This window comes from Ovis aries, chromosome 2, assembly GCF_016772045.2.
Source record: "Ovis aries strain OAR_USU_Benz2616 breed Rambouillet chromosome 2, ARS-UI_Ramb_v3.0, whole genome shotgun sequence".
Taxonomy (NCBI): Eukaryota; Metazoa; Chordata; class Mammalia; order Artiodactyla; family Bovidae; genus Ovis; species Ovis aries.
This window is the reverse complement of record NC_056055.1, coordinates 184,915,267-184,937,625: the sequence shown is the minus strand read 5'-3', so window position 1 is coordinate 184,937,625 and position 22,359 is coordinate 184,915,267. Positions and strand designations below refer to the sequence as shown.

The 22,359-nt window shown below is 41.8% G+C and overlaps 1 protein-coding gene across 1 annotated transcript in view; it reads right to left on the bottom strand.

Moving 5' to 3' along the window:
• Window positions 1-22,359, bottom strand: part of CFAP221 (cilia and flagella associated protein 221) — a 126,558-nt gene that overhangs the window by 71,325 nt on the left and 32,874 nt on the right. The window contains exons 7-8 of the mRNA XM_027965037.3: window positions 8,866-8,969; window positions 3,048-3,207 (exon numbers count right to left, since the gene is read on the bottom strand). Of these exons, the coding sequence (XP_027820838.2) occupies window positions 3,048-3,207; window positions 8,866-8,969 (264 nt within the window). The remainder of the gene's footprint in view (window positions 1-3,047; window positions 3,208-8,865; window positions 8,970-22,359) is intronic.

Here is a 22,359-nt window from a genome sequence, read left to right as displayed (position 1 = left end):
CAAGCTGTTGTACAGCAGAAAGCAACATAGCACTGTAAAGCAATTATCCTCCAATTAAAAAAAAGTGACTCAGGCTAATGTTTGAGATCTTTTCTATACATGAAAACTTCTTTGAACATGGATAGGTATATAGACAGGGCTGCTTCCATGTCTGCAGAAGCTGTTTATTTGTCATGAGGGGTAGTAGAACCACGCTATGTTCATAAATGCTGCCCATGAAAGCATTTCCTCAAGCACAAGTTTGGTGGGATGACACCTGTCGGTGACACTTGGGAGAGAAGATGAGAAATTGCTGCCATTTAGGCATTCTGACACTCTGTTTGCTTTGGTTGAGCACCTACTGATCCGGCTGTCTTGTATAACACAGGTTATATGCCTGCAATCCCAAATTCAATAAGGCCACTGTAAGAGTTCTGAAAGGTCCCAGGCATAGGAGAACCTGTCCCTGGGTGGGAGTGATGCATACTGATGGACGCACTGTGAGGCGCAAGGGTGAGATGCTTGGTTAGGGATGAGCTGTAGCCTGGTGTTCGCATCTCAACAGAGCAGAGCTCTGACACCACCTCTGCCATAAACATTTGGGAAACAACCCAGAATATTTGAGGATGACAAAAAAAACCCAGTCTCCTTGAGATGGAACCTTCTACACTGTTAATGGGAATGTAAGTTGGTGCAGTTATTATGGAGAACAGCATGGAGGTTCCTTAAAAAACTAAAACTAGAGCTACCATATGATCCTGCAATTCCTCTCCTGGGCATGTATCCAGAGAAAACCGAAATTCTAAAGATACACGCACCCCTATGTTCATAGCAACACATTTACAATAGCCAGGACAATAGCCAGAGACAACCTAAATGCCCATCAGCAGATGAATGGACAAAGAAGATGCGGTGCATATATACAATGGAATACTATTCAGCCACAAAATGAGCAGAATAATGCCCAACAACATGCATGGACCTAGAGGTTACCATAGTAAGTGAAGTAAGTCAGAAAGAGAAAGACAAATACCATAAGATATCACTTATATGTGTGGAATCTAAAATATGACACAAACGAACTTATCTACAAAATAGACTCACAGGCAAAGAGGACAGACTTCTGGGTGTCAAGGAGGAGAAGGATGGGGGAGGGAAGTATTAGGAGTCTGGGATTCACAGACGCAAACTAGTATATACAGGATGGGTGAACAACAAGGTCCTACTGTATAGCACAGGGAACTGTATTCAACATCCTGTGATAAACCATATGGAAAAGAATATGAATAAGAATATATATACATGTGTGTATATGTATATATGCGTATAACAGTCACATTGCTGAACAGCAGAAGTTAACACAACAGTGTTAAGTCAATTGCACTTCAATCAGAAAAAAAAAAAAAACCAGTCTCTTTAAGAAGTCTAACTGCTAGTGTTGACGATGGAAATGAAGGGATATGAGAAAGCGAGAAACCAAGAGTTACATGGACTTGGCAGTGCCAATCGGATGTGAGTTCATCACACATCCAACTCTGAAGCAAAAAAAAACACCTGTGAAATCTTCAGAGAACACTGCAGCTGGATCATTTTTCCCCTTCCTGGTGGAACATCTGTGTTCCAGCACTACCTGAAGCCCGGGGAGACAGGCAGGTCTTGAGACATGGTCCTTGAAAACGCCAAGAGTGTTCTAGATCAGATATTAAACTCCAGATGGGAAAGCAAAACATAGTTTAAAGAAGGCGTGCATCTGTTCCTGCTTGGAGCTCCTGCCATGCAATGCGCCACTGTGTTTAAGAATGTGTCTATGGAGGGGTAGACATGTCAAAGTCCCACTCAAGTGACGCCTCTGAGGAGGTCATCTCTGTGTTGTGGTACATGTTGTGAGCTGCAAACAGCATTCTTCTCAGTCAGTTAACTGACACCAGGAAAAGGAGGACTGTTTTTCTTTTATGTCCAATGTTACCTCTTTATTGGCTGAACTACTTTAGTTTTACTACAGGAACTTGCAAGATTTGGGTTCAGCAGGTCACACTAATATTCTATAGCTGATTCAAGCTGCTTTGGCTTCTGAGAAAGAAAATAATAATATAAATATATAATAAATCATGGAGTTCTTATTTTGATAGTAGGTTGTTATTCCACTTTTAATATGTCTAATGATGTTAATCTGTGATGTGAATGTATGTGTGAAGGGGAGAGGAGGAAAATCAACCTTTGCCTTCATCATTTTCAAAATATTTATAAGGATTTTTCAAGATTAGGATTTATACTGTGAAATTTTTTCCTTTTCACTTCTATAAACATAATGCAAGTTAGAAAACACCTTATTAACTAGATATACTTGGATATAAAAATACAAGCTCACATTCACTGGAAATGGAAGTTCAGGGCTAACTGTTATAGTTAAACCCATGGGTTTAAAACTTAAACCCATTTCACATTTTTACTCTGACCCGAATGCTGAGGGTGCTTTAAGAAAATCTCCCACCCAGCATGTTTCCATTTCTGCCTTATGTTAAAGGCATTTGTTACACTTGACTTATTTCGGCTCCTGTCTTCAGCATCTTTAGAGTGTGGACCATTTCCCGTGGGGCTTTGCAGTGGACACTGCACAGGGCAGGCACTCCACTCATTATAATATTATATTGAAACTTAGAATATAGCTATGTGGTTCTGGCATTATGACTTGAATTTTTGAATAGACACTAATACACACATGTGGCCAACAATTCAAACAGTGCAGTGATAGCAATCAGTGAAAGAAAGTATCCTCTCCAAAATCTCTTTTCTCAGTCAACTCTTCTCTCTCTTGGCAGAAGCAACTATTGCTACAAGCACAGAGATATTCTCTGTATCACTGTTATATATTAAAGGGTATTTTATGAAGGTTCACCATTTAAGTAAGTTTCAAAATTGAGACAGAATTGGCATGTAACTGTATATTAGTTCCAGGCATATTAAGTAAGGCTTTGATGGCATTCCGCTACAAGAAAGAAACAATGGAATGGATGAAAGGAAGAATCAGGGTTTGGAGGATAAACAGAAGTCTCCCCAGGCAGCCGTACTTTAAAGCCACGTTGGGGTAGCATGTCCCGGTGAAGACACACTCGTACGGTTGAGAGTTGAACTGTGAAACCCACAGCTGCATTTTTATCTGTGCCATCCCATACTGAAACGGGGTAAACTTCACTGTCACATTCGTCTTCCCATTCGCCGGGATTATTCCTGGGAGGAAAGACATGAGAAAACGTGATGCTTTTTCTTCCTGCTAAGTCCAAGCAAAGAGGCTGACTCTCACACACATATGTATTCTTCCCATGGGAAGCACAAGTATTTCTACTATCATTGTATAGTCTTTTCATTAAATACACGTGAATCAACTTCTGCATGTTCACACTGATCTTACTTACCAACTACTACCTTAATCCTTTTTACTCATAACTTGATTGTGCCAGTTATATAAACATATACTATGAGTCAGCGTTACTGAGTCAGAAGTGAATTCCCAGGACCATAACCTTTAAGCCATTATTAATAATTCCCGGATATCAATGTTCATGCTGTGAGCCACAAGGAAAATGAAGGAACACACGTAAAAGTTTGTGCCCAAATAATTTGGTTCCCTATATTTTTGTGTAATTTGATTCTCTCATTTTATTTCTTCAGGATAGACAACAGTTCTCTCCAAAGGCAAATGTCACATGATGCTTATTTCTCCTTTGTGTCTCTGGTGCCAACAGGGCTTGGAACGCAATTAAGTTCTCAACAAACATGGAAAGGAAAATAAAAGGCAAGGAGGAAAGAAGGATCAATATGCTAGGTGTGAGAAAGGCTACCATTTCTGACTTCCACTGAAGGCTTTCTGGTTTGCTCTCTAGGTGAGGTGGACTCCTCTGGTTCCCACAGAGGCCTTGCCCGGCAACCCCGCTCCTTCCCATCTAGGGTCCCTCTGAATCTTGGACCACCCTCTGCCTTGCTCTCTATGCCAACCCCACAGCCCTTTCATTTAGCCATCCAGACATTCACCGAGCACCTACTAGGTGCCACACACTGTTTTAGGCACTTGAGACACAATAGTAAACAAAGCAAAGTCCCAGGGGACTTCCCTGGTGATCCAGTGATTAAGGCTCTGCCTGCCAATGCAAGGGGTGCAGGATCTATCCCTAGCCAGGGAACGAAGACCACACAAGCCATATGGCACAGCCCGAACACACACATACACACACACACACACACACACACACACACACACACACGCACACACAGCCCCAGAGCTCACGGAGTTTATGTGCTGGCCAGGATGGCAAATAAAAAGAAATAAACAAGTGAATATAAACTCTCAAGTCATGTCATGAACACAGGGTAGGCCATGGGGAAGCAAGTGACACCCAAGGAGCTATTGGAGACGTGGTGAACATTAGGTCTCAGGTGAGGAGATGCTGAAGCAGAGGCTTGGATGAGGCGTGGGGCTGCTGCTCCAGTCCCCAGACACTGGCACTCTGGACCCCATGCCTTGGCACTTGCTGTTCCCCAGACTAGAGGCCCTTCCTCCAGATCTTCCTTTAGCTTCCAATCTTCTGGAATCACCTCTGTCATCTGCCTCCCCTAGTTAAGTCTCACAAAAGCAGATACCTGCTTGTTACTGTGTTCCCAGCTCAATAAATAAAACGTCAAAGCCTATGTTAGCCCACAAGTTACAGGAAACTCCTCCTGATGCTCCATCTGCAGAAGCCTCCACCACCCTCCCTCACCGATACCCTGCGGTCCTCAGGTATTACCCGAACTGTCACTCTGAAAAGTTTACCAGTCTCCCAACTAGTCTGCAAGCCCCTAAGGCAGATACCCAGTCCCAGAGCTCTTTTATCTTCTCAGATCCTAAGCGCTGTGCTTCAGAAAAATACATAAAACCCTAAAGACTCCACCAAAACACCTACTATTAATAGAATTAATGAAAGTAAAGTTGCAGGATACAAAATCAATACAGAAAAATCAGTTGTGTTTATACATACCAATAACAAACCATGAGAAAGTGAAATGAAAAAACAATTCCATTTCCAACAGCAACAAAAAGAATAAAATGCCTCGAAATAAATGTTTTCCAGTTTTATTGAGAAATAATCAACATACATCTCTGTATAAATTTAAGGTATGAAGCATGATGGTTTGACTTCCGTATTTGTGAAATAATCACAATAGGTTTAATTAACATCCATCATTCTAAATAGACACAATAAAAAGAAAGCCCAGGAATAAACTCATACATATATGCTCAACTGGCAACAAAGGATCCTAGAATATACAAAAGGGCAAGGACAATCTCTTCAATAAAGTGTTGGGAGAACTGAACAGCCACATACTAAAGAATAAAACTGAACCACTATCTTACACCACATACAGAAGTAAAATTTAGGAGGGAGGATTAATTTGGAGTTTGAGATTAACAGATACACTCTACATAAAATGGATAAGCAACAAAGACCTACTGTATAGCACAGGGAACTTTACTCAATATCTTGTAATAACAATCTATAAGGGAAAATAATCTAAAAAGTGACTATATTTTGTATATGTATAACTGAGTCACTTTGCTGTACACCTAAAACTAACACAACACTGTAAGTCAACTATATTACAATAAAAAATCTAAAGATTAAAAAAATGATTTTAAAATGGATTAAAGACTTGAATGTAAGAACTGACAATATAATTCCTAGAAGAAAACAAGGAAAAAGCTCCTTGACATTGGTCTTGACAATGATTTTGGGAATTTGATACCAAAAGCAAAGTCAACAAAAGCAAAAACAAATGAAACTACACCAAGTTCAAAAGCTTCTGCACAACAAAAGAAGACATCAACAAAATGAAAAGACAATCTATGGAATGGAAGGAAATATTTGTAAACCACATATCCAATAAAGCATGAATACCTAAGATATACAAGGATATCATATAACTCAGTAACAAAACACCAAGATAACCCAACTTTTTCAAATGAGCAAAGGACCCAAACAGACACTTTTCCAAAGAAGATATACAAATGTCCAACAGGTACATGTTCAACATCACTAATCATCAGGAAAATGCAAATAAAATGAGATTATCATCTCACACCTATTAGAATGGCTGTTATCAAAGAGATTACAAATCCTGGCAAGAAGGTAGAAAAAAGGGAACACTTGTGCAGTGCTGGAAATGCAAACTGGTGCAGTCACTATGGAAAACAGTGTGGAGGTTTCCTCAGAACCTAAGGAATTATTGCCGGGAGCCAGCATGAGGAATCCCACCCGTGACAAGGTCATGAGGGAGGAAGCTGACATACGCAAGGACGTGATCAGACTTCAGGAGATCCCCCTGGCATTTCCTGAGCATGTACCCTCAAAACCAAAAATCTGCCGGCCTTTGTACTCTGCTTTTCCACTCTTCTGATATTCTCTGGAAAAAAAGTCAACTCAGGGCTTTAGTCTTTTGCATTTGAAAGGGATGTTTCAGTTAAACCCCCTCTGATAACTCTCTAGCTTGCCTAACAGGTTCCCCCGACCCTTACAGCGTGCGAATTGCTTACAGCCCGCGAATTGCTTACAGCCCCCCAACCGTGAGAGGCACAAAGCTTAAACCATCTTAAAGATACAGAGCCTTTTCTAAAGAGTTAAAAATCATATTGGTGACGGGTTTTCACTGTTGACTCGATTGCCGCCAGGTCTCCATATTCTTTATCTTTTAGGCACCTGGGAGGATGTTAATCAATGTAAACGGGATATGGAAAAAGATATATAATAGTTTTGATGTTAGCAACACTAGACTTTTGAGTTAATTACTTTTCTTTGTTATATATCACTGCACTCCTCTTGTGTCCTTGCTATGTAAGAATGTAACTTTATTTAGTGCTTTCTGAGAATGGCACCAGACTTTGGGAAGATCAACACAAATAAGTCTTCTGGTTGACAAACCCTTATCAGAAAAAAGGCTGTAAAATGTTAATTGGCCCTTTTGGCCGGAAGATGATGTAAATTACCTAAGACTTGTGTATACAAGTAGGTATGCAGAGAGAAAAGCCTGGTTTTGATAAGAGTCTGGACTGCTAACGCTGCATAACTTTGTGTTACCCATTGATCTCCATGTTTTATCAAAAGTATAAAAGGCCTTCTGAACAATAGAGGCTGGAGCCAATTGCTGGACTGGTTTCCCCTGTGTCTCTCTCTCTCTCTCTCTCCTTTTCTCCCTTTCCCTCACTCTCCTCTTTACTTTACTTTACTTTAATTTCAGGCTGAATTCCCATCTAGAGGCTCGGCAAGTCTACTTACTTGCCCTGGCTGTTAAGACCCGTGCTAAAGGGAGCCTAAGGAGAGGCAGCGTTAGATATTCAAGTGAGCGCCGGTGGCCCAACGTAGATGGTGCAAGTTCCTTGTCTGGAATTTTATTGGTCTTCCAGGTAACTCAAGCTATTCAGCCTTCTTTCTCCACTTAATTTTCCTACTACACTATTTCTTCCTAATCTAATCTTATATTAATAAATAAATAAGTTTTTTCCTCGCCAACACCGTCCATGTTTCGAATTCCCTGGATCCACCGGGGCTGAACCCTGGCCAATTATCATAAGATCCAGCAACCTCACATCTGGGAATATATGCAAGGGGAATGAAATCATTATTTTGAAGAGATATATGTACTCCCACGTTCACTGCAGCGTTATTCACAATATCCAAGGGAATGAAAATACTCTGTGTCCATTGACAGATGAGAGGATAAAGAAGTGGCATATACATATATATATATATATATATATAATGCAATATTACTCAGTGTTTAGGAAGACAACATGTATGAACTTGGGTGCCATTATGCTAAGTAAAATAAGCCAAAGACAGATACTACAAGGTATCATTTACATACACATTCAGAAGAAAAAAAGTCCAATTCTGAGAAACAGAGAGTTGAAAAACGGTTACCAGGGGCTGGGGGTGGGGGGTGGTGGTGGTAAGGAGAATTGGTAAAAGGGCACAAACTTTCAATTATAGAATGAATAAGGTCTGAGGCTTTAACATAAAACTAGGTGACTATACTTGAAATTTGCTGAGAGAGTAGAACTTAAATGTTTCACCAATAAAAAAGGCAGTTCTATGAGGTGATGGACATTAATTAACTCAATGACAGAATCCTTTCACGATGTGTACACGTCAAATCATCACATTATATGCTTAAAAAGCTTATAATTTTATGTATAAAATTATATCCATATCATATACATGTCAGTTATACCTCAATAAATCTGAAAAAACACAAAACAAAAACAAAACTATTTTAGAATTCACAGCAGGCCACAAAGGGTGGATATTTAAATCCCAAAACTAAACATCAGGAGAGAAACTGGGAAGCAGAAGTCAGTTCAGGTGGAGATTTCATTCTCAGAGGTCCTGAGCATTTTTGGGATCTACATCCTTTGGGGCATGCAAAGACAGATGGTCCGTGCCACATGTGAGACAAATTCCTTAGACCCTTCACTAAGATTCTGAGGGCTTGAGTAGATATAATATTCCCATTTTATTCGAACCTGTACTAAAGGTGACTATGAACCATGTCAGTACCAGGAGTTAAAACTAGAATGGATTAACTCCTGATTTCAAGTTTTGACTCGGGGGTGCAATTGACCTGAATATAAATTATAAATTATCTGCATGATATAGATTATCCCAAACTGTGTTTACTCCCATGTTTCCGGTTCTGATTTACATGATCAGATATGTAAAATCGGTTACTGTTACACATTTGAAAATAACACATTCAAATGTGGCTTATTCTCTTTCATAACTTGAGACCTACTTTCCAAGTCATCTTCAATCTGAGAACTGTCAGGAAATTGGCAACTTGAGAATTAATTCTCCTTACCTGATGTTGGCTCCACAGTAAAGGCCTGATGAGGATGAACCACAGTGACATGAAACTCGAAATCCACAGGACAACTGCACCACAAAGGAATCACATGGCTTTTGCTGCAAAAAAGAAGAAAACTATAAAATACTATTTTTCTTTATACCTCTTTTGGTATCAAGGAATACTCAAGTTATGCAATAAACCAAAACCATGAGGAGAGCCAACCCTCACACTCTCATTCCTGCGTGACAGCTAGCTGACAGCACCTTCTGGGTGCTGTGACAGGGGGACATCTCAGAGAGCCCTGAGCCTATCCTGACGGCAAAGTGGAATGATCCTTTTGCAGTAGTAGTTTTGGGGATACAGTAGATTTCAAATACGGTTTGAAAAATGATGCCAGGAGTATTTTTACTTGGCCTTAAATTCATTATTTGGAAATACTCCAAATATAAATAAAATATTGAAAATAATAAAAGAAAGATCCCTTTATCCACTACCAAGCTCTATAAAATCTTCTGCTTTGGGTAAACCAATGTCTTATTTTAACAGATATGAAACATGCAGAATAGCTGAAGCTCCCTGGCTACCTCTCCCTGGTCCTCTGCTCCTTCTTGCCTCCCCAGGGGTGACCTCTACCTGTATTCACCATCATTCCCACGGACTTTAGAAATATCACCACATATGTATGTACCCATAAAGTGGAGAGTGAAAAAGTTGGCTTAAAGCTCAACATTCAGAAAATGAAGATCATGGCATCAGGTCCCATCACTCCATGGGAAGTAGAGGGGAAACAGTGGAAACAGTGTCAGACTTTATTTTCGGGGGCTCCAAAATCACTGCAGATGGTGACTGCAGCCATGAAATTAAAAGACACTTACTCCTTGGAAGAAAAGTTATGACCAACCTAGATAGTATATTCAAAAGCAGAGACATTACTTTGCTGACTAAGGTTCGTCTAGTCAAGGCTATGGTTTTTCCAGTGGTCATGTATGGATGTGAGAGATGGACTGTGAAGAAGGCTGAGCACCAAAGAATTGATGCTTTTGAACTGTAGTGTTGGAGAAGACTCTTGAGAGTCCCTTGGACTGCAAGGAGATCCAACCAGTCCATTCTGAAGGAGATCAGCCCTAGGATTTCTTTGGAAGGAATGATGCTAAAGCTGAAACTCCAGTACTCTGGCCTCCTCAGGCGAAGAGTTGACTCATTAGAAAAGACTTTGATGCTGGGAGGGATTGGGGGCAGGAGGAGAAGGGGACGACAGAGGATGAGATGGCTGGATGGCATCACCAACTCGATGGACGTGAGTCTGAGTGAACTCCGGGAGTTGGTGATGGACAGGGAGGTCTGGCGTGCTGCGATTCATGGGGTCGCAAAGAGTCGGACACGACTGAGCAACTGAATTGAACTGATACTCTTCTAAAACATGCTGGTTTTGCCCAGCATTATGCTTCTGAAATTGATCCATGATGACACATGAAGTTCTGTTCATTTGTTTTAACCAGCGATGAGTAGTTCGCTGTCTTTCGACATCACCTCTCTCTCTGCTCTCGTGCTGAAAGGTGTATAGGTTGTCTGTGCCTTTTCACTGCTTCAGTGTGGTGATGACAGTCCTTTGGGGGACTCCTTATGAATGTGGACCAGAGCTGCTCTAGCTGGGACTGAGAAATGGAATTACTGGTGAGCAGTAAAGTGAAATTATCAGCTTTGCTAGGTATGGCCTAAGTGCCCTCTGAAGCACTCGAACCAATTTATCCTCCCATGAGCAGCATCTGATTACCAACACAGAATTCTCGGACATTGTAACTTCTCCCAACTTGATGAGGGTGAAATAGTATGTCACTTTATTTTTATTTCTTTGAGGTTGACCCTACTCATTTTACCCATTGGATTTCCTCTTCTATGAATTGCCTATGTGTATTCTTTGCCCATTTTTCTCCTGGATTATTCTATTCTCTTATTAACTTGTAAATTTTAGATATGAATGTTTTCAATTACATCTATTGATATAAATTTGAGATAAGGGTCATTATACAGAGTAACCACTTCAGCCAACAGTGAGATGACTACTTCATAGCTTTTTTATTTTTTTAACCAACTCATAAATTCTGTTCTAAATCAGGTTCTACTAGAAGTATCAGTTCATCCATCTTAACTGTATGAGATGTTTTCTAATTCTGAAATACAGGGTACCTAAAAGTCATTACGTTTTGGGGGGCAATTCAACCTAACAGACACTTAGGCCCCACTGAGCATCAGGTATTTTACAGCACTGGGTAGATAAAACTAACATTACAAATTACATGTCTCTCAAGATGATGAATGACACTGCCCGAACCTGGTCCCTGAAGATTAGGTCAGTGATTTACAAGCCACCTGGGCTGTATGGGTCTCAGTCAGTATCCCCAGGGGTCTGCTCAGAGCTACCCCAGCAGCTGCTCAGGGATCCTCTGCTAAAAGTTGAATGTTTACATTTTCCTGAACTAAAACAAACAAAAACTGGTAGTGCTTTTTATATTTACCCAATCTGTAGCTAACTTCAAAGCTCTGATAATTCCCATAGAAAAGGTGTCAGAGTATTTGTTTAATGATGATTACATGAAGCCAAGTTCCTGATGCATTAATCAGTTGGAAAAACAAACAATTCCTTAAGGGCACAAAATTCCAAGTGGCTTGATTCAGGAGACACAGCAGTGCCAGGAATACACAGGTAGTAGAAAAACTGAACTTGGTTTTCATCGTTGCTATTCACACTACGAATATCAAATTATGTGACTGATTTCCTTCATCATAAATCAAGGGCGATCCACTTTAATTTGGGTCAAGAGAAATTCTGGCAGATAGGAAGCTTAGGTTATTTAGAAGTTTTCCGTATGTAAAGAAACAGAATCCCATTAGATTCTGGGGGCCTTAAAAATTCTCAGCTAAATTCCATTGCTAAAATACAATAAAAAGTGACTGGCAGTGAAGAAACATGAATAAATATACATATCCTATGCCTATTAATCCTCAGATGCAAATAGGAGCCTGAATTAGAGTTCTTCTATGATTTATAGAAAGTAGCAAATTAAAATATTAAAGCAGAACTTTCCTGGTGGACCACTGGTTGGGAGTTTGCCTGCCACTGCAGGGGACATAGGTTTGATCCCTGGTCCAGGAGGATTCCATATGCCACAGGGCAGCTGGGTCTGTATGCTGTGGGTGCTGAGTCCCTCGTGTCCAAGAGCTCATACGCCACAAAAGAGATCGCCCTCCCCATCCTCACCACCCATCCCTGCTCTCTGCAATTAGCAGGGGGCCTGCATGCAGTGGCGAGGGCCCAGCACAGCCAAAATAAAAATAATATAAAAAAAATTAAAGCATATAGAAGTTAATACTCTTCAAGTAATGACAACTTTTATCCTTGCTACTTTATTATTTAAACATTTAATCAAATACATTAAGGCTATGTATAAAAATATATTAAGCACTTGAAAAGACTTATGACTTATTTTTAATAAAATCCAACTCAAAGTTTTTAAATACCAGTCTTATGATCATGTACAAACTCTGTGCCTATTAGAAGAAGAGAGTACCAATTTCCCTCACAGAAAGTAAATATTATAAAATAATATAAACTCAAATTTCTTTCTTGTCCTTTTTCTAAATAAATGCTAGAACAGGGCCAGACACTGCATTAATTTCCAGTAAATTATATAACATTTGTTTCTACTTTACTCTGATGTTATTTTCATCATTTACCCTAAAATCTAACATTGTGTTAGTTAGGAGTAATCAACGATTTCTTGAGAGAATGTATAATCTTGTGAACTTATTGGGGATAACATAAAAGCAAATTTCCTCTCTAATTAAAAAACCTCCATGTTTAGAGAGTGGACTGAGTGAGCCATCTTGACATAAATAGTACTGGACTCCTTTTCGGAGAATGAAAGTTGACTGATCATGTCACCAAGAGGGACTGCATGGGGCCTTCCTGGAACAGACTCCCCGCCCTGACCCCCATGTCCTCTACCTGCCTCTTCACTGTGGAAAAACTGTGGCCTCCTAGACCTTTCCTGAGTTCCAAAGAGTCAATTTAATCAGAGAATGAGAAAATGGAGAAAGAAAGGAAAACCATCAGGCAAGAAAAAATTCTAATACTTTAGCCATTAGACAAAGTCAAGGACCTTCAGTTCCTCCTCAAGGGCTATAGACAATGTTCTGGGCCACATCCTTTGAGCTGTCTTGTAGATACTGAGATTCCCACCAGGTGGGAGAAGTTACCAGTATGCTACCCACAAGCATGTAGACTCCAGACCGGTTGGAATCAGAAGGTTGATGATGCTGACTCCTGATAACCTCACCATAATCCAATCAGAAGAATGTCCATGAGCTGACCACACACCCCACTACCCTCTTTCCTCACTCTGTCTTTAAAAACCTTTCCCTGAAATCTTTCAAGGAATTCAGGCCTTTTAAGCACTAGGTGTCTAGACTCCTTCCTGGGTGCTTATAATTAACACTGCACTTTCCTTCACCATGATCTGCTGTCATTAGGATGGCTTTGCTGCACACAGGCAAGCAGACCCAAGCATGATTCAGTAACAGTAAAAAGCATGACAAATGCTAACTTATTACAAGATGGTGGATTCAGAGGGCACAATAAATTAATCATCAGCTATTACATGCTACTTGTAACCATCAAGATAAAGGGAAGCCTCTTCACAGAGACATATATAAAATTTAAACCATAATGTAGACTATGTAATCATGTCAATTTAGCAGGACTTTTCCCTTGTCAATTACTCACTGATACAGGAATCACTTAGAGATCCAAAGCTGTGGACAGCAATGACGTATTTGTATGAGACCCAGTCCTTTTCAAATGTACAGAAGACTCATGAGAAAATTGAATCTGAGTGAGCTCATCGATATTGGGACTTCCCTGGTGGTCCAGTGGTTAAGAATCTGCCTTACAATGCAGTAGACATGGGTTTGATCCCTGGTCGGGGAACTAAGATCCCACATGCTAGGGGACAGCTAAGCCCATATGCTGCAACTGAGCCTGTGGGCCTCAACTACGGAGCCCATGCACTCTGGGGTCCCTGTACCATAACTAGAGAGAAGACTCTGTGCAGCTGAGAACCTGAGTATCTCAACCAAGAGCCAAAGCAGGCAAAAATAAATACACAAATATGAAAACAAACCCATTTTTTTTCATTGAGAGGTGCATCCCCAGTCTCCTTCCCTGGGATCTGGGCTCTCTGGCCACTCAGCTCCTGGAGAGCAGTGGAAATAATGATGCTACATTGCTTTCCTAAGGCCATACCCAGGAGACTGGCATATCTTGATCCTCCTGGGTGCTCACCTTATTGCCAGGTTGGCAGGAAGCACAAGCAGCCTTTGGAGAGACCCATGTGGAGAGAACAGAGGCTACCAGCCCTGCACCCAGCTCAGCCCAGGGAACAGCCAGCATGCGAGTGGACCATCCTGGGAAGTGGATCCCTTGGCTTGGCTAAGCAGCCTCAGCTGACTCTGCACAAAGCAGGGCAACTTTCTCCATCAAGGAGCCTTCAAAATGCAGATCCAGGAGCAAAACAAATGACTGCTGTTACTTTAAGCCACTGCTTCCAGGGTGGTTTGTTACACAGCAGTAAGGAAAAACCAGACCCAGACAGCATTCTCTCTCCCTCACCTCATTTCTCCTTTAGTGAATGACTGCCTTTACCCCATTTCTGGTGGGAATCTTAACTTGGACATTTTAAAGTCTTTTTCTCTTTTCAGTAGTAGCTCTTCACATGTTCCAGCCATGTGCTTGTGCCTCAGCCAGCCTGGGAGGTAAGCACTATTATTCAGACCATTTCATAGATAAATAAACTGGCCAGTGTGGGGCTGTCCAAGGACATACAACTAATAAGAGATGAGGGTGGAATGGTGAGGGCCACAAGATGGCAGAGCAGAAGGACATGCGCTCATCTTCTCCTGTGAGAACTCCAAAATTACAACTTGCTGCTGAACAACCATCGGACAGGAGGATGTTGGATCACACCAAAAAAAAAAAAAAAAAAAATCCCCCATGTCCAAGGGCAAAGGAGAAGCCCCAGAAAGACAGTAGGAGGGGCAAAACTGCATTTAGAATCAAACCCCATACCTTCCAGAGACACTTGGAGGGCTCAAACAAAACCTTGTGCACACCAGGAGACCCCACAGAGACTGAGCCAGACCTGCCTTTGAGTGTTTGAGTGTCCCCTGCGGAGGTATGGGTCAGCAGTGGCCTGTCACAGGGGCAGGGGCTCTGGTACAGCAGACCTGATTGTGGCATAAGCCCTCTTAGAGGAGGTCACTATTAACCCCACCATAGAGCCTCCAGAACTTACCCAGGACTAGGGAAACAGACTTTTGGAGGGCCGAAACAAAACCTTATGTGCGCCAGGACCCAGGAGAAAGGAGCAGTGACCCCACAAGAGATTGACCCAGACTTGCCTGTTGAGTGTCCAGAAGTCTCCAGCAGAGGCATGGATTGGCAGCGGCCTGCTGCAGGGTCAGAGGGACCGAGTGCAGCAGTGCACAGGACCTTTTCAAGGGGGTCGCCATTATCCGCATTTCTTCCGCCATAGTTTGATCTCAGGTCAAACAACCGGGAAGAAACATAGTCCCGCCCATCAACAGAAAACTGGATTAAAATTTACTGAGCATGGCTCTGCCCATCAGAACCAAGAACCAGTTTCCCCCACAGTCAGTCTCTCCCATCAGGAAGCTTCCATAAGCCTCTTATCCTTATACCTCAGAGGGCAGACAGAATGAAAATCACAATCACAGATAACTGATCACACAGACCACAGCCTTGTCTAACTGAAGAAGACTATAAGCCATGCTGTGTCAGTTCAGTTCAGTTCAGTCACTCTGTCGTGTCCGACTCTTTGCCACCCCATGAACCACAGCACGCCAGGCCTCCTTGTCCATCACCAACTCCTGGAGTCCACCCAAATCCATGTCCTTTGAGTCAGTGATGCCATCCAACCATCTTATCCTCTGTCGTCCCCTTCTCCTCCCGCCCTCAATCTTTCCCAGCATCAAGGTCTTTTCAAATGAGTCAGCTCTTCGCATCAGGTGGTCAAAGTATTGGAGTTTTAGCATCAACATCAGTCCTCCCAATGAACATCCAGGACTGATCTCCTTTAGGATGGACTGGTTGGATCTCCTTGCAGTGTAGGGCCACCCAAGACAGATGGGTCATGGTGGAGAGTTCTGACAAAATGTGGTCCACTGGAGAAAGGAATGGCAAACCATTTCAGCACTCTTGCCTTGAGAACCCCATGAACAGTATGAAAAGGCAAAAAGATATGACATTGAAAGATGAACTCCTCAGGCTGTAGGTGCCCAATATGCTATGGGAGAAGAGTGGAGAAACAACTCCAGAGAGAATGAAGAGATGGAGCCAAAGCAAAAACAATGCCCAGTTGTGGATGTGACTGGTGATGGAAGTAAAAGTCCAATGCTGTAAAGAACAATATTGCATAGGAACCTGGAACGTTAGGTCCATGAATCAAGGCAAATTGGAAGTGGGCAAACAGGAGATGGCAAGAGTCAACATCAATATTTTAGGAATCAGTGAACTAAAATGGACTGGAATGGATGAATTTAACTCAGATGACCATTATATCTACTACCGTGGGCAAGAATCCCTTAGAAGAAATGGAGTAGCCTTCATAGTCAACCAAAGGGTCTGAAATGCAGTACTTGGGTGCAGTCTCAAAAACAACAGAATGATCTCTGTTTATTTCCAAGGCAAACCATTCAGTATCACAGTAATCCAAGTCTATGCCCCAACAACTAATGCCGAAGAAGTGAAAGTTGAATGGTTCTATGAAGACCTACAAGACCTTCTAGAATTAACACCCAAAAAAGATATCCTTTTCATTATAGGGGACTGGAATGCAAAAGTAGGAAGTCAAGAGATACCTGGAGTAACAGGCAAGTTTGGCCTTGGAGTATAGAATGAAGCAGGGCAAAGGCTAATAGAGTTTTGCCAAGAGAATGCACTGGTCATAGCAAACACCCTCTTCCAACAACACAAGAGAAGACTCAACAAATGGACATCATCAGATGGCCAACACCAAAATCAGATTCATTATATTCTTTGCAGCCAAAGATGGAGAAGCTCTATGCAGTCAGCAAAAACAAGACTAGAAGCTGACTAGAGCTAAGATCATGAACTCCTTATTGCCTAATTCAGACTTAAATTGAAGAAAGTAGGGAAAACCACTAGACCATTCAGATATGACCTAAATCAAATCCCTTACAATTATACAGTGGAAGTGACAAATAGATTCAAGGGATTAGATCTGATAGATAAAGAGTGCCTGAAGAACTATGGACAGAGGTTTGTAACACTGTATAGGAGGCAGTGATCAAGACCATCCCCAAGAAAAATAAATGCAAAAAAAGCAAAATGGCTGTCTGAGGAGGCCTTACAAATAGCTGTGAAAAGAAGCAAAAAGCAGGGGAGAAAAGGAAAGATATACCCATTTGAATGCAGACTTCCAAAGAATAGCAAGAAAGCCTTCCTCAGTGATCAATGCAAAGAAATAGAGGAAAACAATAGAATGGGAAAGACTAGCGATCTCTTCAAGAAAATTAGAGATACCAAGGGAATATTTCATGCAAAGATGGGGATAATAAAGGACAGAAAAGGTATGGACCTAACAGTAGCAGAAGATATTAAGAAGAGGTGGCAAGAATACACAGAAGAACTGTACAAAAAAGATCTTCATGACCCAGACAACCATGATTGTGTGATCACTCACCTAGAGCCAGACATTCTGGAATGAGAAGTCAAGTGGGCCTTAGAAAGCATTATGGTGAACAAAGCTGGTGGAGGTGATGGAATTTCACCTGAGCTCTTTCAAATCCTAAAAGATGATGCTATTAAAGTGCTTCACACAATATACCAGCAAATTTGGAAAATTCAGCAGTGGCCACAGGACTGGAAGAGGTCAGTTTTCATTCCAGTCCCAAAGAATCTTCAAACTACCACACAATTGCACTCATCTCACATGCTAGCAAAGTAATGCTCAAAATTCTCTAAGCCAGGCTTCAACAGTACATGAACCATGTACCTCCAGATTTCAAGCTAGATTTAGAAAAGGCAGAGGAACCAGAGATCAAATTGCCAACATCTGTTGGATCATTGAAAAAGCAAAAGAGTTCCAAAGAAAACCATCTACTTCTGCTTTATGTACTATGCCAAAGCCTTTGGCTGGGTGGATCACAACAAACTGTGGACAATTCTTAAAGAGATCAGAATACTAGACCACCTTACCTGCCTCCTGAGAAATCTGTATGTATGTCAAGAAGCATCAGTTAGAATGGGACATAGAACAACAGACTGGTTCCAAATTGGGAGAGGAGTACCTCAAGGCTGTATATTGTCACCCTGCTTATTTAACTTACATGCAGAGTACATCATGCAAAATGTCAGGCTGGATGGAGCAGAAGCTGGAATCAAGACTGCTGGAAGAAACAGTAATAACCTCAGATACGCAGATAACACCACCAGTGGCAAAAAATGAAGACGAACTAAAGAGCGTCTTGATGAAAGTGAGTGAGGACAGTGAAAAAATGGGATTAAAACTCAACATTCAGAAAACTAAGATCATGGAATCCAGTCCCATCACTTCATCGCAAATAGATGGGGAAACAATAGAAACAGTGATAGACTATTTTGGGGGGCTCCAAAATCACTGTAGATGGTGACTGCAGCCATGAAATGAAAAGACACTTGCTCCTTGGAAGAAAAACTATGACCAACCTAGACAGCATATTCAAAAGCATAGACATCGCTTTGCCAACAAAGGTCCATCTAGTCAAAGCTATGGTTTTTCCAGTAGCTATGTATGGATGTGAGAGTTGGACTACAAAGAAAGCTGAGGGCCGAAGAATTGATGCTTCTAAACTGTGGTGTTGGAGAAGACTCTTGAGTGTCTCTTGGACTGCAAGGAGATCCAACCAGTCCGTCCTAAAAGAAATCAGTCCTGAATATTCATTGGGAGGACTGATGCTGATGCTGAAACTCCAATACTTTGGCCACCTGATGTGAATAACTGACTCATGGGGAAAGACTCTGATGCTGGGAAAGATTGAAGGCAGGAGGAGAAGGGGATGACAGAGGATGAGATATTTGGATGGCATCACTGACACAGTGGACATGAGTTTCAGCAAGCTCCTGGAGTTGGACAGAAGCCTGGACAGAGAAGCCTGGCATGCTGCAGTCCACGGGGTCATGACTGACTAACTGGACTGACTGAGGTGGGAATGAAAGCCAGGACCCCAGGACCCGAGCTCTTAATTGCCATGCTATGTCCCTCTCCTCGGTCTCTAACAACCTCAAAAACTAAGCCATCTCACTGTTCACACCTACAGCTTCTTCCCGATTGATTTTCTCTTCAAAACTGATCCCTCTGGGCTTTATTTGCTGAACTTTTTGAAAGGCAAGTTCTTCAATTAGTCCATCATCAAGAAAGGCTTATAAAGTCCCAGGACTTTGTCTCAAATGTTACCAACCTCCCCTCAAGTCCTGCCATGCATGTAGAGAGAAAGGGGTAGGGGTGTCTGGGGACTGGCCATTTAGTTTCCTTCAAGCCTGAGGTGTAAATTGCTGTATTCAGAAGATGACCAACAAAAAATAGAAAGAAATCAGACAAAATAGTTTCTCAATAAGCCAGATCCCCAGATGAATGTGCCACAATTTGAAAAGATATGAAGAATGCAGAGTAAATTACGTTTCTGATTTCAAAGTATGCCCTTGCAATCTCAGATAATTTATGTTCCTGTGAACTTCCATATGCCGCTTATCTCACTTTCAAAGCCACAATTAACTGGGACTGGGGCCTCAAACCAAAAGCACAGTGGACCCAGGATCTTTAATGACATAGTCAAACAAGGACAAACACAAATTTACATAAAGAAATGGTCACTTAACAGGCATCTAATTTTTTTTTTTTTTTTTGCCTTTACAGAATTACATACCATCCTTACTTTAGACTCAGCTTAGACCAATATTGGGCTTCCCAGGTGGAGCTGGTGGTAAAGAATCCACTTGCCAATGCAGGAGACATAAGAGACATGGGTTCAAACCCTGGGTGGGGAAGATCCCTTGGAGGAGGGAATGACAACCCACTCCAGTATTCTTGCCTGGAGAATCCCATGGACAGAGGAGGCTGGTGGACTACAGTCCATGGGGTTGCAAAGAGTTGGAGATGACTTAAGCACACACACACACAGACCAAGAAGGAGGCAAGGAGTCAGGGAGGTTTGATGCTTTTTCTCTTGCTGGTGTGACTGTCAAGTTCCTTTCTTGCCCCTAAATCAATTTCTTCCCCAACCCTACTTAGTTCTCCCCACTGGTAAAATTTTACACACATCCCATTAGTTTAGGAAAAGATGGAATTCTGAAAACACTAGGGAACAACCAGAAGTATTATTATATGAGGTCCCCTTGCATACTTGGTTAAGGAAGTTAAGATATTTCTCTGGGGGTGGGGTGGGGAAGGGAACTGAATTTCGAAGAAGTTAGAGGTGACCTGGTGACATGTTACCTGTCATTCACAGAGATAATATGTACCCCATTCATATTTCTAAATACCTTTTTTAGAAAATGTATATACCATAAAATTTACCCATTCCTAAGGGTACAGTTTGGGCTTCCCCTAGTGGCTCAGTGGTAAAGAATCTGCCTGCAATGTAGAAGACTCAGGTTTGATCCCTCGGTTGGGAAGTTCCCAAGGAGGGCATGGCAACCCACTCCAGTACTCTTGCCTGGAGAATTCCATGGACAGAGGAGCACGCCAGGCTACAGTCCACGGGGTCACACAGAGTTGGCCACGACTGAGGCGACCAAGCAGCAGCAGCAGCGGCACAGTTGAGTGGGACTGGGTACATTCACACTGTTGTACAACCATTACCACCGTCCTTCTCCAGAACTTCTATCACTTGCAAAATTGGAACTCTGTCCCCATTAAACTGCAATCCCATCCCCTAGCCTCTGGTACCCACCCTTCTGCTTTCTGTCTCTAAACATGATGAGTCTGAGTACCTGCTCTGAGTGGAATCACACAGTACAAAAGACCTTCTAAAAACTAAAGGATAACGTCACTTAAACATGAACACAGTAATAGAATTAATACATCATATAGAAAATAGCATCTACAACTCACTAGAGGTACAGATAATGTGGGGTAAGGAACGAAATTCAGGGCTGCTCATCTTAGGGCAGGTCCCTGGTTGCTAGCTACTCTAAATATTTTGACATGCATTAAATAATCACATTCTAGGGAATTCTCTGGTGGTCCAGTGCTTACAACTCTGTGCTCTCATAAGACACATGGCATGACCAAAAAAAAAAAAAAAAAAATCACACTCTAGAAACCATGCCATCCGCAATATTTACCTTTGCTTCTTCCAGGAGTAGACACTGAAACTCCTTATGCTGTATTCTTAAATGCTAGAGCTGGGAGCTAATCTATGAATAGTTTTCATAACAATATTTTAAAGTTTCTTACTGTTTAGTCCATGATACTAGGTTGGTAGTTTCATATAAGCCATATAATGTATCTATTAAATTTAATGTATTATTCCAAGAATTTATACAAAAACTAGAAAGCCCTAAATAAAAAAAAGTACTCCACCTTTTACCCTGGCCCCTGATACACACATTCCTAAACTGACCATCCGTTGGTGTTGCTCCAATCCTTAGTACCATGCAAACCAAGGGCAATTTTCCAAATCAAATGTGCACAAAATCCAAGGGAGAAAAGCAGAGTAATACAGTTTTTAAGCTAAGCTCTAGTAAGGTCAATACTACTTTCCTAAATTTTGTTTTTCAGCCTTTCAATGACTTTCTCCAGGAGTCAAAAGCCTGGGATTCAACATTTTGTGAGAAACACTTGAAAACAAAATAAAACAAATTGAGGCCTTCCATTGTAAGCTCTTTTTGGGACTTCCCTGGTGATCCAGTGGTTAAGAATCCACCTTCCAATGCAGGGGACATGGGTTCAATCCCTGGTCCAGGAACTAAGACCACACATACCTCAGGGCATCTAAGCCCATGTACCAAGACTGCTGAAGCCTGAGAGCCTGCAGCCTGTGCTCTGCACCGAGAGAAGCCCATGCGCCACTAGAGGGGGCCCCAGGAGACTTCCAGATGAGCCTGTCTATAGTGCACCAACCAACTGGTCAACTGAATCAGTGGGTTAACCAAAACCTGATGGGTTTCTCCCATTAGGGTGGTACTCTGCATATCACAACTAGAGGGGACCCCAGGAGACTTTCAGGTGAGCTTGTCTATAGCGCTCCAACCAACTGGTCAACTGAATCAGCTTGATGCTAGGAGGGTCAGGTGATGCCACATGGACAGGACAACTAGCTAATTGACTGGATTTGCGCCAGATTTCAGCCAGTTGTTCAGTATGAGATAGACACTGCCAGGGAAATTGCAGAGTAAGATGATTTAAGATGAACCTTTCTAGAGTCATG